We start from the raw sequence: 16,334 nt of genomic DNA on the forward strand, positions 1-16,334 counted from the left end.
AGAGACGTGACCGCCACAAGAAAAACTACCTTCTGTGAAAGCCGAGAAAGGGGAACCTCTTTCAAAGGCTCGAAAGGCGGCTTCTGGAGAGCAAGGAGAACCTTGTTCAGATCCCAGGGTTCCAATGGCCGTCTGTAAGGAGGAACGATATGACAAACTCCTTGGAGAAACGTGCGTACTTTAGAAAGCCGTGCCAAGCGCTTCTGAAAGAATACGGATAGTGCGGAGACTTGACCCTTAAGCGAGCTAAGGGACAAACCTTTTTCCAGCCCAGACTGCAGGAATGAAAGAAAAATTGGCAATGCAAATGGCCAGGGAGAAAACCCTTGAGCCAAGCACCACGCTAAGAATATCTTCCACGTCCTGTGATAGATCTTAGCTGAGGATGGTTTTCTAGCTTGTCGCATTGTGGCAACAACTCCCTGAGATAAACCTGAGGCCGCTAGGATCCAGGACTCAATGGCCACACAGTCAGGTTCAGGGCCGCAGAATTCAGATGGAAAAACGGCCCTTGAGACAGCAAATCTGGACGGTTTGGTAGTGTCCACGGTTGGCCTACCGTGAGATGCCACAGATCCGGGTACCACGACCTTCTTGGCCAATCTGGAGCGACGAGTATGGCTCGATGGCAGTCGGACTTGATTTTCCGGAGAACTCTGGGTAACAATGCTAGAGGTGGGAACACATAGGGGAGTCGGAATTGCGACCAATCCTGAACCAGGGCGTCTGCCGCCAGCGCTCGGTGATCGTGAGACCGTGCCATGAAAACTGGGACCTTGTTGTTGTGCCGTGACGCCATCAGATCGACGTCCGGCGTCCCCCAGCGGCAACAGATCTGTTGAAACACGTCCGGGTGAAGGGACCATTCTCCTGCGTCCATGCCCTGGCGACTGAGAAAGTCTGCTTCCCAGTTTTCCACGCCTGGGATGTGAACTGCGGATATGGTGGACGCTCTGCTTTCCACCCTTGTCAAAATCCGCTGGACTTCTTGAAAAGCTTGGCGACTGCGTGTTCCCCCTTGGTGGTTGATGTACGCCACCGCCGTGGAATTGTCCGACTGAATCCGAATCTGCTTGCCTTCCAGCCATTGTTGGAAGGCTCGCAGGGCAAGATAGATTGCTCTGATTTCTAGAACATTGATCTGCAGGGTGGACTCTTCCTGAGTCCACGTCCCCTGAGCCCTGTGGTGGAGAAACACCGCTCCCCACCCTGAAAGGCTCGCATCCGTCGTGACCACTGCCCAGGACGGGGGAAGGAACGACTTTCCCTGTGACAATGAGTTGGGGAGAAGCCACCAACGTAGAGAGTCCTTGGCAGTCTGAGAGAGGGAAACAGTCCTGTCGAGGGACGTCGATTTCCCATCCCATTGGCGCAGAATGTCCCATTGGAGAGGGCGCAGATGAAACTGCGCGAACGGGACTGCCTCCATTGCTGCTACCATCTTTCCTAGGAAATGCATGAGGCGCCTCAGTGAGTGCGACTGGCTCTGAAGGAGAGATTGCACTCCAGTCTGTAGCGAGCACTGCTTGTCCAGTGGAAGCCTCACTATCGCTGATAGAGTATGAAACTCCATGCCAAGATAAGTCAGAGATTGGGTCGGGGTTAGATGAGACTTTGGAAAGTTGATAATCCACCCGAAAGTCTGGAGAGTGTCTAGCGCCACCTTCAGACTGTGTTGGCATGCCTCTTGAGAGGGTGCCTTTATAAGCAGGTCGTCTAGATACGGGATGACCGAGTGACCCTGCGAGTGCAGAACAGCTACTACTGCTGCCATGACTTTGGTGAAGACCCGGGGGGCTGTTGCCAGACCGAAAGGTAACGCTACGAACTGTAGGTGCTCGTCGTGTATGACGAAGCGTAGGTAACGCTGATGCTCTGGTGCAATCGGCACGTGGAGATACGCATCTTTGATATCTATTGATGCTAGAAAATCTCCTTGAGACATTGAGGCTATGACGGAGCGTAGGGATTCCATCCGGAACCTCCTGACTTTTACGTGTCTGTTGAGCAACTTTAGATCCAGGACGGGCCGATACGATCCGTCCTTTTTTGGGACCACAAACAGATTGGAGTAAAAACCGTGACCTTGTTCCTGAAGAGGGACGGAGGTCACCACTCCTTCCGCCTTTAGAGCGGCCACCGCCTGCAACAGAGCATCGGCTCGGTCTGGTGGTGGAGAAGTTCTGAAGAAACGAGTTGGCGGACGAGAAATGAACTCTATCCTGTACCCGTGAGACAGAATATCTCTCACCCAACGGTCTTTGACGCTTGCTAGCCAAATGTCGCCAAAGTGGGACAGCCTCCCACCGACCGCGGGTGTGGGAACCGGAGACCGCAAGTCAGGAGGACGCCGTCTTGGCAGCGGCTCCTCCGGCTGGTCTTTTTGGGCGTGACTGAGACCTCCAAGAATCTGAGCGTCTCTGGTCCTTTTGAGTCTTTTTTGACGAGGCGAATTGGGACCTGCCCGGTCCTCGAAAGGACCGATAACCAGACTGACCCCTCCTCTGTTGGGGTTTGTTTTGTCTGTGTTGCGGCAAGGAAGAGTCCTTACCCTTGGAGTGTTTGATGATTTCATCTAAACGCTCTCCAAACAATCGGTCACGAGAAAAAGGCAAATTGGTTAAGCACTTCTTGGAATGAGAATCTGCTTTCCAATGTCTCAACCACAGGGCCCTACGCAAAACAACGGAGTTGGCTGACGCCACTGCCGTGCGGCTTGTAGCGTCAAGAACAGCATTAATCGCGTACGACGCGAATGCCGCCATTTGCGAGGTCAATGGTGCTACCTGCGGGGCACATGCACGTGTGACTGAGTCGACTCGCGCAAGCCCGGCCGTGATAGCTTGGAGTGCCCATACGGCCGCAAAAGAAGGCGCTAATGACGCTCCAATCGCTTCATAGATGGATTTCAGCCAGAGCTCCATCTGCCTGTCAGTGGCATCTTTAAGTGCCGCTCCATCTTCAACTGCAACCAAGGATCTAGCTGCAAGCCTGGAAATTGGAGGATCCACTTTTGGACACTGGGTCCAACCCTTGACCACTTCAGTGGGAAAAGGGTAGCGTGTATCTTTAAGCCGTTTAGGAAAACGTCTTTCAGGATAAGCGTGGGGTTTCTGGATTGCGTCTCTGAAGTCAGCGTGGTCCAGAAAAGTGCTTAATGTACGCTTAGGGTATCTGAAATGGATTCTCTCGTGCTGCGAAGCTGACTCCTCTACAAGAGGAGCTGGTGGGGAAATATTTAACATCTTATTGATGTTAAATATAAGATCATTAACTATGGCGTCGCCATCTGGTGTATCTAGATTGAGAGCGGTCCCAGGATCAGAATCCTGATCAGTTACGTCCGCCTCATCACCCATAGATTCATCTCGCTGGGATCCTGACCATTGAGATGAATGTGAAGGCCCGTCATAGCGAGCCCGCTTAGGCTGCCCGGGACCATCGTCCGAGTCAGAGTCTTCACCCTGAGGTGTAGATGCCCGTCCCGGAGCTTGGTAATTGAGCTGAGGGGGACCAGGGGGCAATGATTGCACAGTGTCCGTGGCCTGAAGTACAGGCCTAGCTCGCAATGTGTCCAGAATTTGTGACATAGTGAGAGACATTCTGTCAGCAAACGCTGCAAACTCAGTTCCTGTCACCTGGACAGCATTCACAGGTGGTACACCCTGGGTCACGTCCAGCAGAGGTCCCGACTGTGCAAGCGCCGCAGGGGCCGAGCACTGCACACAATGGGGGTCCGTGGAGCCTGCCGGTAGAAAAGTCCCACATGCGGTGCAGGAAGCATATAATGTCTGTGCTTTGGCACCCTTGCGTTTTACGGACGACATGCTGCTGGCTCTCTGCAATGTGAGAGAGTCTATAGCCAAAGGGGGACCAGCGCTAAGTAATACTAAGTATTTGTAGTAACAAAATACTAAGACTAGTACTGGCACAAGAGGGGGTGAGCCCTGAGGGCTGCTTACCGCCCGCTGAATAGCGGGTAAGAGGCGCAAAATCCCTTGTCTGGGTCTCCCCGGCTCCCCTCTGCAGCCCAGCGTGTTCAGCAGGAATGGCTGCCGGCGTCTGTGGAGAGGGGCGGTCCGTGGGAGTTACCAAACAAAAGTGCGGGAACAGTGTCCCCTCTGTGCCGACTGTGAGGGCTGGAGTATGTAAAAATGACTCCAGCCCTCTGCGCTGATGCCTTGGCCAGCGTCCCGCCCCTCTCCTGACTGGCAGGTCTGGGGGCGGGAACGAACGGAAGCAGGCCGCAAAAGCCGGGGACTCGAGTTATCAGCGCGGCCGCCGTAAAAGCGCGGGCCGCGCCGAAGTCCCCGGCGCACCACAAGTGCCAGCCGCGCCGCTGTCCCAGCGGCCGGCGCGACCGTTCCTAGAAGTGGCCCGCGTCCCGCCCCTCTCCTGACTGGCAGGTCTGGGGGCGGGAACGAACGGAAGCAGGCCGCAAAAGCCGGGGACTCTAGTTATCAGCGCGGCCGCCGGAAAAGCGCAGGCCGCGCTGAAGTCCCCGGCGCACTACAAGTGCCAGCCGCGCCGCAGTCCCAGCGGCCGGCGCGACCGATTCCAATAAGTGTGCCTGCTTCAGCGAAGCTGAATGAGGCCATGGCACAAGCGCCGCAGCGCTGATGTCCCCCGGCGCACTACAACACCCAGCATGCTGCGGTGTGAGCGCCCAATACACGGGGACACAGAGTACCTTGAGGAAGCAGGGCCATGTCCCTGATGTACTCCGCTCCATCCAGCATCTTCTCCAGGGGCTGTAGATGGAGCACGGTCTCAGTGCCTGGAGACCGGTAAATCCCACTTCACCCAGAGCCTTGTAAAAAGGGATGGGGAAGGAATCAGCATGTGGGCTCCTGCCGCCGTACCCGCAATGGGTACCTCAACCTTACAAACACCTCCGACATACAGTGGGGTGAGAAGGGAGCATGCTGGGAGTCTGTATAGACCCTCTTTTCTTCCATCCGACATAGTCAGCAGCTGCTGCTGACTAAAAACAATGGAGCTATGCGTGCGTGTCTGACCTCCTGCGCACAAAGCTAAAACTGAGGAACCCGTACTCCTACGGGAGGGTGTATAGCCAGAAGGGGAGGGGCCTTACACTTTTAAGTGTAGTTCTTTGTGCGGCCTCCAGAGGCAGTAGCTATACACCCCACTGTCTGGGTCTCCCAATTAGGAGCGAAAAAGAAAAAAAAATATAAAAAGTAATTTAAGTCCATGATAAATGGTACTAGTCTATTATAGTGGCATGGTACACAGTGAGGGGGTTGTCCATTATTACCGCTTTGAGGGCAGGATGCATCCAAATCCAGAGCTGTCTCTCATCACTCGTGGTTTCCAAAACATTCCGGGGCTTCCAGATAAAGGTAACATGACCAAGCGCCTCCGATGGGTATTTATCAGCTCTGTAGAGAACCAGGGAGCCCTGCCGCCTCCCAGATATACAAGGGGCAGCCATAAAAGTTGGACCTAGGCACAACAAAACATTAATGATGCAAAATAAGCTCTCCAGAGACAAGGGTAATAAGAAGAATTGAGCAAACACTACTAAAACTACCCCGGTCTGGGGCCAGTGTGGTCTTTAATACACTGACAATCCTCTGTCCAGCATTAGAGGTCAAGTGCCTATGACATTTTCTAGGCCACTATAAGATCAGGAGGTCATATGAAGCCTAGTAAGGAATAGAGGGGCCTAGAATGTGCCGGAAAGAGGATTGAGAGTGCAGAAGTGAACCTGCTTCTGGTCCGGCTGCCACACAGGATTGAGTTGGATGTTGGACCAGGAAACTCTACAAATAGGAGTTTACAATCACCAAGTGTCCCACCGAAGAGATGACCAGATATGCGCAACTGGATACGATTGGCATAGACTTCAATCAAAACCAAATCTGCTTTTCCCGTGTATTGTATTGTAATGAAAAGGACAATTACCTTAGCTTTTCAGTACAGTTGGCGTTGTGTGATCTCAACGCATATTGGCCAAACATACGATCAGAGATTTGAACAATGATGACTATGGTGAATGTCTGAACTTTAGACATGTTTCCCCAGGTTATACCCCAACAATACAATAACAACAGACGTAAAAGGAACTTCCTGATCAATGGGAACAGACCACTGTGACCCCCACTGATCCCAAGAACCGGAGTTCTGTAGAACCCTGTGTGAATGGAATGCTGGTCAATCATGAGCACAGCCGAATTAATGGTACCGCTAGTTGGTTTTTACCAGACTCTCAGTTTTCAGATGACCAGCAATAAGAAGCTATCCTCTATCCCATGAATAAGGGTTAACTTCCAAACTTGAGAATAACATTTTGAAGAGCATCTTAAGGTTCCTTCAATGTTTAAAAGTACTTGACGAGTATATTAACATTGCTACTACTTTATTATTTGCACTGCAGAAGGTCAAAGATTTTGTTAACACATTTTCAGAGCACTAATGGATAGTTAAAATCTTATTAATACCTGAATCTACACTGCAAAGTCTTGACAGCGCCTTCACGAGATCCTCCTCTTTGCCCAATAACTCCACACAGCAATAGTGCGACAGATCCTGGAAAGAGAACAAACGTCATGTAAGACAGATCACCAACATGTAAAAAAAAAATACTAAACAAAACACAAACACGCATTTACTTCAGATTAAGGGAAGTCCAATAAGCTATTAGGGTGAAGAAACCAGTCAGGCAACTGACCAACTTGTCAAGGGAGAAATTTGGGTAAGACTGCTAATGGAGTCCTCATACAGAGTATCCAGAGAGCGGTGCTGTATATCAGTGCCGATATTAATGAATCAGACAATGAACACATGAGACGTGTTCTCTTTGAGTCAGCGTCACCAACTGAACCTCGTGTGTATTGGATAGATTCAATTATACAGTATGCATCAATAACCTTGAAACTAAAAAAAAAAACAAAAAAAAACAAACCACACAACACACAGTCTAGGGAGGATTCCACTCCCCAATTTCTCCCAGCATGTTATGAAACACATCTCTGTTATACATTCTGTGTGAATCTTCTGATAAGACTTTGCAGTTTCACATTCTGGCTTCATAATCTTTGGTTAACCCCTTCATGACTATACAGCTTAGAATTATATTATGGGTCTATGCGATGGCTACATAGACAGACAGATAATTATGCAACTACATCTATATTTTGATTATTTACAAACACAGATATTCTTATTACTACGTTTAAACAAACAAGCTATAGCTCAGGCCACCTCCACAAACTATGATGTTGTTCCTCTAAAAGATACCAACAATATCTAACGGGAGACCAACCACCATGACAGTGGTTGACTGCTAACACAATGTGGTAGCGCCGCCATGCCCCAGTGTTTCCACCCCCTTAGTAATGAGCTAATAAGACCCTAACCTGGAGAAGGCAGTGATTAGACTGGGCACGGTAGCACGCTCTGTAACTCTTCATTGTAGGCCGGTCTGCCAAGCAGTAACCCCACTTCTTCAACATGTGAAAGCGCTTTGTATGCCAAATGTGGGTCTCCAGCCAGATGTTCTTCCTTTGCCTTCGATTAAATTCCAACTGAAGATTTCCATGGCGTCTAAGTGCCTTACGACATTTGCTTTTTGACTGTTCTTTCTTCTGGTGCACCGTTTTCTCCATCTAAAATATACACAAAACAAAAGTAAACATTTTTCATTTTTGGAGCTCAGTGGTTAGCACGATTGTTTTGCAGCACTGTGGTCCTGTGTTCAAATCCCACCAAGGACAACATCTTCAAGGAGATTATATGTTCATCCCCTGTTTTTAGGGGGTTTCCTCCCACCATCCAAAGACATTCCTATAGGGAATATGTATTGTGAGCATTGATGAGGACAGTGATGATCACGTCTCTAAGGCACGGAGGAATAATATGATGGCGCTATATAAGAAATAGCATAATAAATACATAAAAAATACTTCAGTTTTGGAAGCAACAAAAGAGAAATTAAACAGAGCGGCTATTTTTATGGCTGCTACAAGAGAAGTAAAGTTTACCAAATCTGCTTAGTATCTTGAAACCTGCTACATTTTACTGCCACGATGGCAACAAGATTTTACCTACACGACAAAAGTCTGCAAATTGATGGTAAGACATGCAAGGCCAAAAACACAGCCCTACATGTGCAGAGGGGAAAGTCCAAGGCCGGCAATTAAATGACTTACTTCTTTTTTTGCAATCTCACGCAGTCTTCTTGGCAATCGTTTAATGTTGTGCCCCATGGCTCGCCTCCGCATGTGTCTAGGTAAAGACTGAAATACCAGGGAGTTGGAAGATTTCTGAGAGACAGCCTTCAGCATGGCATTTATTTCTGCGGCACGGGCCTGTGCAAACATCGTGGCTTGAGAATAAAATGCCGAGTGTTATTAAAAAGGACATAAACTAAAGTATCAACAAAAAAAAAACAAAAAAAAAACAAAAACATACAAGTAGAAGATAATTACTAGGATGTAGACAGTTATTAGCCTGATCCCTCTTGAATTAGACTGTTAAGCATTGTAGGGTCATTTACATTTCAGGATTCACAAATTTGGCCTATAGTTGCTATAAAATGAAACAGATGACACTTCCTGACAGACAAGTGTGAACAGGTGCATACTGAACATAAAACATACGCTACCAAACACCTGCACTCTGAAACATTAAAAGGTATGCATGAATACAGCAATTTGGACATGTACTACTGCTATGGAAATTAATTTAAAAATTGAGATTCTTCACGCATAAAAAAAAACAAAAAACAGTTTTATATGCGAGGCCAGCAACTCCCAGGAATTGCCAATTTGCAGGTTCCTATTCACCCATAAAATTGTAGTCTTTTCAGCCCGGATAGAGGCATTTGGGTAGGTATCCTACATAAGAAATGTGCCTTGACGCTGGCTGCTGGGGTCACATAGAACTGGTTTGGGGTTTTTTTTGGAGCGAAGTGTCAATTTTTACATTTATTTGTATTTACTGTTTGCAGACCTTAGCGTTTCAGAGTGCAGTTGTTTATTTGTTAGAGTAGGTTTCATGTTCAGTATGCACCGGTTCACAACTGTCTTAAAAGACGCACGGTCAGTTTTTTCAATATTAAACTATAGACCAAATTTGTGAATCCTGAAATGTAAGTGACTACACTGCTTAAGAGTCTAATTCAAGAGGGATCTGGTCAAGAATTTTCTACATCATAGTGATTAACTTCTGCTTGCATGTTAAAGAAAGTCTATTAATAGGATTTACTGTAGTTTATAGGGCAGAAGTGGGGTTTTTTTAATCCAAATTTTAATTGAGCAATTTTACACACACACACACACACACACACACACACACACACACACACACACGTAGCCAAAACATTCCCTTCCCTCCCCCTGAATCCAGAGGATCGAATAACCAAAGCAGATATTAAATTTCATAAATATTAACATTTACACCAAGGCAAAGTTCAGAATCCAACACTCCTGACCATCAGTTTGGGTTGTTAGCAACAACTACTCATCCTCATTCCTTAAATATTCTTGGAACGCATCAGGTCTTCAATTCCCATCCTGAATTTCTACTCCACAGTAAGATAGAATAAGTTAGAATAAGCAGCGCTCTAGCCCATGTCAAGGTTGTCTGTGCCAAATTTGGTGCATCCAACCAGAGAGCCCAAAGATCTTCAAATTTCCTATATGCCCCTTTTCTGATACACACACTTTTCTAGTACATTAGCAATTAATTCATTGACACCCGGAACTGATGTGTGTTTCCAGTGAGACGCTGTAGTCTTTCGCACCTGATACAGTATTTGTTCTAAAGCTATCTTATGGCTCTCCTGAGTAAGAATGTGACGCTCACCGCTGAGAATGGTACTGTGGCAAAAAGTGGACCCACCCTTTCAGTTGGAGGGCCTTGACTAAGCGCCTACCCAGAGGTGGACGCCAGGTGCTACCCCGAGGGCAGGGATCGGGACTGTGGTAGCTGACCCCAAGGGCAGGGATCGGGACTGTGGTAGCTGACCCCAAGGGCAAGGGCAGACAGAACTGAGTCTCGAGTGTAAACAGGGACCATGAGGGTAGCAGAGGCAGATGGCATGTCCAGGGCGAGCACAGTCTCTGGTATGGCGTGAGCCACCGAGGTAGCTGAGGCTGAAGACATGGCCGGGACAGACAGGCTCACAGTCTCTGGTTTTGCAAGGGCCACCAGGATAGCTAAGGCTGGAGGGACGGAGAGGCAGGGACACAGGTACAGACCGGACAGGACTGATAGGCACGGAAGCAACAGGACTGAATGGACAAGACAGACAAGGGGACCTTACAACTAAAAAGTCAGTGTCAAGTACTCCAGCTATCTAAGCTAAGGCATTGATCAGGCAACTCCTCATGTGAGCATGCCCTAAACACAGAGTGCCTCTTAGTAACAAGCTGGGAGGCACTTCCTGGGAGTGGTGTACTGGCCCTAGAAGAGGGGCAGTGGCGCGAGGACTCCCGGAGATGTTGTGATGAACAAACAGACTCTGGGAGATGGGGTGGGTGGGGGAACCCATGTAGAGGAGAAGCAAAGACGCTGGGCAGCATGGAAGGATCCAGCCGCAGCGGTGAGTCAGAGCACGTGCCTGCAACAGAGCACTGAATGCAGGAACACCGCGTTACAAGGAAGGTCTGCAGTATACCCAAGCATACACGTCAGAGGACTTCTATCAACCTGACAGTCGTATACAGAGTCTATAAGAGGAAGCACAGCTGTCCAATACCTCCATAGACACGGGCAGTTCCACATAAGATGTATCAGGTCCGCATCTGGCACTCCACATTTCCAGCAACATGAGTCTGGACTGACCCCTATCCTAAACAAAAATGCCGGGGTTCTGTACAACTCATGTACGAGAAATAGCTGAGATAGTCTGTGCAACTCGCTTACCGACAGTAGCAGAATATTTTGGACCATTTCCTCCCAAACATCTGTAGAAACAGGACCCACGTCCCTCTGCCATTTTTCTCTAAGGCAATAGGTCTCCATCTTGCCTTTAGCCTCTTGGAAATACATGTAGTACCAAGAGATTGCCCCATTTGTGTCTCTACCTGCCACCGAAATATCCAGTAAGTGGGTACGATCCACCAATGACCAGCTCACAGCTCTAGACTGCATCTCACAAGCGTGCCAAGTTGCAAGTACTGGAAGAACTTACTATTAGGAATAAATTCTTATCCAAGCGTCTCGAGTCCCCCCTCATTGTATAATTGCTGTAACTTTTTAAGTCCTTTTTGTTGCCATGGTTCAAATCCTTGCAGTTTCTTGAGCTCAGGGAGGTTCAAGTTCCCACAGATGAGTGAATATTTAGTGACCACCCTGACCTTTAATATCCCCTTCACCTTTTCCCTATCTCCCTGATTGTATGGTACAGCAGGGTAGAGGCTCTTAAACACCCCCCCCCCCCCCAATCCACTTCAGCAGTCATGTCGTATCATTGCCACCGATGAGGACGAGGTTCCCACACCTTCTCCCTCACAGTTCTTAAAGTGTTTTAACGGTGCCACTAGGTAATATAGAAATGGGTTTTTGATTGCCAGTCGTCCCCCCCATTGGATTTTACAGCAAAACAACCCCCCTCTTTGAACCTCAGCCATATTTGACTGTAGCTACTATGTTCTTTTCCTTGTAGGCCTCTGATTAATTGTAGGGTCTGCAAGTTTATCCGTGGCACTCCCCTTTTCCATATCAACTCTCTGAAGATATTGTTGATCTTATGAAATATACGCTGAGGTAACCAAACTGGCGCATTGTGTAATAGATATAGGGCCTGCAGCAGAAGGATCATTTTTATTAGATTAGCCCTCCCAATTACTGACAGTGGCAGTTTGCACTGGTCTTTGTTTTTTTTGTTGAAACTTGTTTATGAGTGGTGTAATATTTAATTTCTCAAACTCTGTTACCTTCTCGCAGACCCAGATACCTAGGTATTCAAATGAGGCCAACTTTAGCTGCCCTACAAGACCCTGAGGAGCAGCAATGTCATCAAGGAGGACTTATCCCAATTGATGGTCAGCCCCAACAGCTCCACAAAAGAATCAGTGACTGAAATTGCCTCCTATAGAGAGTTTGGCCAATTGTTTATGAACAATAACATATCATCTGCGACTTTTTCAGTCAAATGACTTGGGAGAAACCCTGCACCTGCAAAACCCTTGATGCCCTCAGTGCCACAGCCAGGGGCTCAATAGCAATAGCTTTTCATAACTATGCAATATAATACATATACACACATTTATATAGAAGACCGCCATCCCTGTTCAAATATCTTAACTGTGAGGCAGTCCACAACACATCCCACCGTAGAATGTCCGGCTCCCACAACAGAGTCTCAAAGGAGCGACCATTCCCATACACTCGGAAATAAGGCAAGATTTTATTTAAGAATAAAAAAAAAAAAAAAAAAAAAAATATATATAATAGAAAAAACAAAACAGGAGGTTGATCTTGTCCAACCAGCCAAGGGCGTCTTTTGGGGACTCACAGTAGAGTGTACAGTTCATTGCCACCAGTAAGTCTCACAGGGTAGAGTATAGAATAGGCATCTACAACTGACGTAATCTGTGTTTAATGTCCATGAATTGCACCCGCTTTTTCTGGATTTCCGCCGAGTAGTCAGGGAAAAGAGATACTTTCTGGCCATCCACAGGCAGATTCAGAATATTCCTTGCAGCTCTCAAAATTATGTCCCTATCTCTGTAATGCAGGATTTTCATGAGCACCGTGCGCGGCGGGCTCCACCACGGGGGGCAGGGGAATGGTAGGAACCCCATAGGCACATTCAATGGCAAAAAACGGCGTCCGCATAAATTTTCCTAAAGGTCTTTATAATCCAGTTAACAAAAAAATTCTGCCTTAGTGCCCTCCACCCTCTCCGGCCCCGCCACCGTATAGATATTATTTCTACGCAGATGATTCTCTAAATCATTTTGTTTTGCCAGGATGATATCAATAATTCTGCCATGTACCTGGAAATCTTTCCTTATCGGTCACAGCAACAGCACATCATCCATTTCACTCCAGGGTCGTAGTCCTCTCCGCCTGCTGCTTCATATCGTCTCACACTAGGCAATTCTGGCTTAATGCAGCCCATTTGTTATGTGAGATTGTTGAGGGAATTATTGCAGACTCCAATGGCTGCCATGACATACACCAGAGTAGGCCCTCTATGATGCGATATAGGACGCTGCGGTGTCATGTCCCGACAGGCTGTTTCTAACAGGGGCCCCACCTGATGCGGTGACTGTAATGACTCCCCATTTTGACCAGGAGCCTGCACCTGTGGGTCCATCTCAGCCAGATCATGTTGGGTTATCTCCTGCCTCTGGGGTCTTTAAGACAAAAGGTTCTGACCACAGGGGAATCTGCTGTATCCCATCTTCCAGGAGTGAGAGGGATGGCAAAGATGGATCCTCATCACTCCCTTCTATGGTATCATTCTCCACCTGCAGGGCCTGCAGCTCTTGGGCACCCTTCTTTGGCCTCTGCTGCTGGGCTTGAGGTGACCCCACACTCTTCCGGGCCCACACCCCTTTCTGTCCCTAGGGAATTGTGCCTAGCAAATTGTGCAAGGCACACAAGCAGCCTCTTTTTGCTACACTACAGCTCTCCCAGCTTTTCCCACCACTCCACTACCTGCGGTGCCATTTTATGCAGCCTTCCCAGTGCTCTTGGAGGGCCTCATCTTCCTCCCTACACCTTCCCCCACGATCTGGCGGGGATTTCAAAAGTCCCCTCTTTCTCCCTCTCACTCACCACCACCTGCTATGGAATGTAGCTGCTGCAGAGGAGCTGGGTGGAGTCGGGAGGCACTAGGACCAAGACTCTCCGCACCAGCGCCGCTGCAACTCTCGCAATGTGCCTTCCCTGCACACAGCTTCTGTCCTCTAGACCACTGCCAGCACCAGCTGCTACCCTCTCCACTCCTCCAGCAGGCAAGTCACACAGCGAGATCCTGCCAGGCCCCCCTCTTTCTCTTCACAGCGTCGCTGCCTTCACACGCAGCCAAGCGCAAGATGGCGCAGCTTCCTCAGTCCCGGCTTTCCACCTTCGCGCGGGTGAAGGATCTGTGCTGTTGCCCTTATGCCCTTCTCGTACTCCCCACCAGGGTTCACTCGGGGTGGGTTTTCGCCCCCTCAAACGGGGTATCAGGACTCTGGATCAGGATATGCGAAGCTCTCCTGTCCTCTCTGCAGCAGAGCACAGCTCCGCCATAGAGCAGAAGTATTTGACAGCATTCCTATTGAACGGTCAATTATTTTGGACGCAAGCAATGTGACAAAAGTGTAGAAAAAAAAAAAAACATAAAAGAAGCAAAGCTACAGCATACGCTTACCGGTCACATATTTTGGAATTGGCTGTGATTCACTGGGTGCTCCCCTTCCTCTACCTCCCCTAGAGTGGAAACGTGACTGGTGCGAACCTCTCTGCTGTTGCCCAGATGGGCCAGGGTTACATCCTGAAAAATAAAAGTAATTATTATAATTATGAACAAGACAGAAAGAAGGGAATTTTGTTACTTACCGTAAATTCCTTTTCTTCTAGCTCCAATTGGGAGACCCAGACGATTGGGTGTATAGCTACTGCCTCCGGAGGCCACACAATCGTCTGGGTCTCCCAATTGGAGCTAGAAGAAAAGGAATTTACGGTAAGTAACAAAATTCCCTTCTTCTTCGGCGCTCCATTGGGAGACCCAGACGATTGGGACGTCCAAAAGCAGTCCCTGGGTGGGTAAATTAATACCTCAAGTTTGGACTGTAAAAACAGCCCTTCCCTACATGGAGGCAACCGCCGCCTGCAGGACTCTTCTACTTAGGCTGGCATCCGCCTAAGCGTAGGCATGCACCTGATAACGCTTGGTGAAGGTGTGCAGACTCGCCCAGGTAGCCGCCTGGCACACCTGCTGAGCCGTAGCCTGGTGCCGTAATGCCCAGGACGCACCCACGGCTCTGGTAGAATGGGCCTTCAGCCCTGATGGAACCGGAAGCCCAGCAGAACGGTAGGCTTCAAGGATTGGTTCCTTGATCCATCGAGCCAGGGTGGATTTGGCAGCCTGCGACCCCTTGCGCTGACCAGTGACAAGGACAAAGAGTGCATCCGATCGGCGCAGGGGCGCCGTGCGGGAAATGTAGATTCTGAGTGCTCTTCACCAGATCCAACAATGCAAATCCATTTCATATCGATGAAATGGATAAGGACAAAAGGAAGGTAAGGAGATATCCTGATTGTGATGAAAAGGGGATACCACCTTAGGGAGAAACTCCGGAATCGGGCACAGCACTACCTTGTCTTGGTGAAACACCAGGAAGGGAGCTTTGGATGACCGCGCTGCTAGCTCGGACACTCGCCGAAGAGACGTGACCGGTACCAGAAAGGCCACTTTCTGTGAAAGTCGAGAAAGTGAAACATCCCTCAGAGGCTCGAAGGGCGGCTTCTGGAGAGCAATTAGTACCCTGTTCAGATCCCATGGGTCTAACGGCCTCAGTACGGAGGGACAATGTGACAAACCCCCTGCAGGAACGTGCGTACCTGAGGAAGTCGTGCTAGGCGCTTCTGAAAGAATACAGACAGCGCTGGAACTTGTCCTTTAAGGGAGCCGAGCAACAAACCTGTTTCCCAACCAGATTGCAGGAAGGAAAGAAAAGTAGGCAATGCAAATGGCCAGGGAGACACTCCCTGAGCAGAGCCCTAAGGTAAGAATATCTTCCACGTCCAGTGGTAGATCTTGGCAGACGTCGGCTTCCTAGCCCGTCACATGGTGGCAATGACGTCATGAGATAATCCTGAAGACGCTAGGATCCAGGACTCAATGGCCACCCAGTCAGGTTCAGGGCCGTAGGATTCAGATGGAAAACGGCCCTTGGGACAGTAAGTTTGGCCGGTCTGGTAGTGCCCACGGCTGGCCGACCGTGAGATGCCACAGATCCGGGTACCACGACCTCCTCTGCCAGTCTGGGGCGACGAGGATGGCGCGGCGGCAATCGGAGCTGATCTTGCGTAGCACTCTGGGCAACAGTGCCAGAGGGGGAAACACATAGGGTAGCTGGAACTGCGACCCATCCTGAACTAAGGCGCCTGCCGCCAGAGCTCGTTGATCGTAAGACCACACCATGAAACTCGTGACCTTGGTGTTGTGCCTAGACGCCATTAGGTCGACGTCCGGCCTCCCCCGAAGGCCCCAGATTTCCTGAAACACGTCCGGGTGCAGAGACCATTCCCCTGCGTCCATACCCTGGCGACTGAGGAAGTCTGCTTCCCAGTTTTCTACGCCCGGGATGTGAACTGCGGATATGGTGGATGCTCTGTCTTCCACCCACATCAGAGTCCGCCGGACT

General features: G+C 49.1%; 1 protein-coding gene across 2 annotated transcripts in view; it reads right to left on the reverse strand.

Moving 5' to 3' along the window:
* POP1 (POP1 ribonuclease P/MRP subunit) overlaps positions 1 to 16,334 on the reverse strand; it is a 74,434-nt gene that overhangs the window by 48,581 nt on the left and 9,519 nt on the right. For both annotated transcript variants that reach the window (XM_075353083.1, XM_075353082.1), the window contains exons 3-7: positions 14,336 to 14,458; positions 8,172 to 8,347; positions 7,380 to 7,628; positions 6,462 to 6,549; positions 5,276 to 5,463 (exon numbers count right to left, since the gene is read on the reverse strand). In XM_075353083.1, the coding sequence (XP_075209198.1) occupies positions 5,276 to 5,463; positions 6,462 to 6,549; positions 7,380 to 7,628; positions 8,172 to 8,347; positions 14,336 to 14,458 (824 nt within the window). The remainder of the gene's footprint in view (positions 1 to 5,275; positions 5,464 to 6,461; positions 6,550 to 7,379; positions 7,629 to 8,171; positions 8,348 to 14,335; positions 14,459 to 16,334) is intronic.

Source organism: Anomaloglossus baeobatrachus, chromosome 6 (genome assembly GCF_048569485.1).
Source record: "Anomaloglossus baeobatrachus isolate aAnoBae1 chromosome 6, aAnoBae1.hap1, whole genome shotgun sequence".
Lineage (NCBI taxonomy): Eukaryota > Metazoa > Chordata > Amphibia > Anura > Aromobatidae > Anomaloglossus > Anomaloglossus baeobatrachus.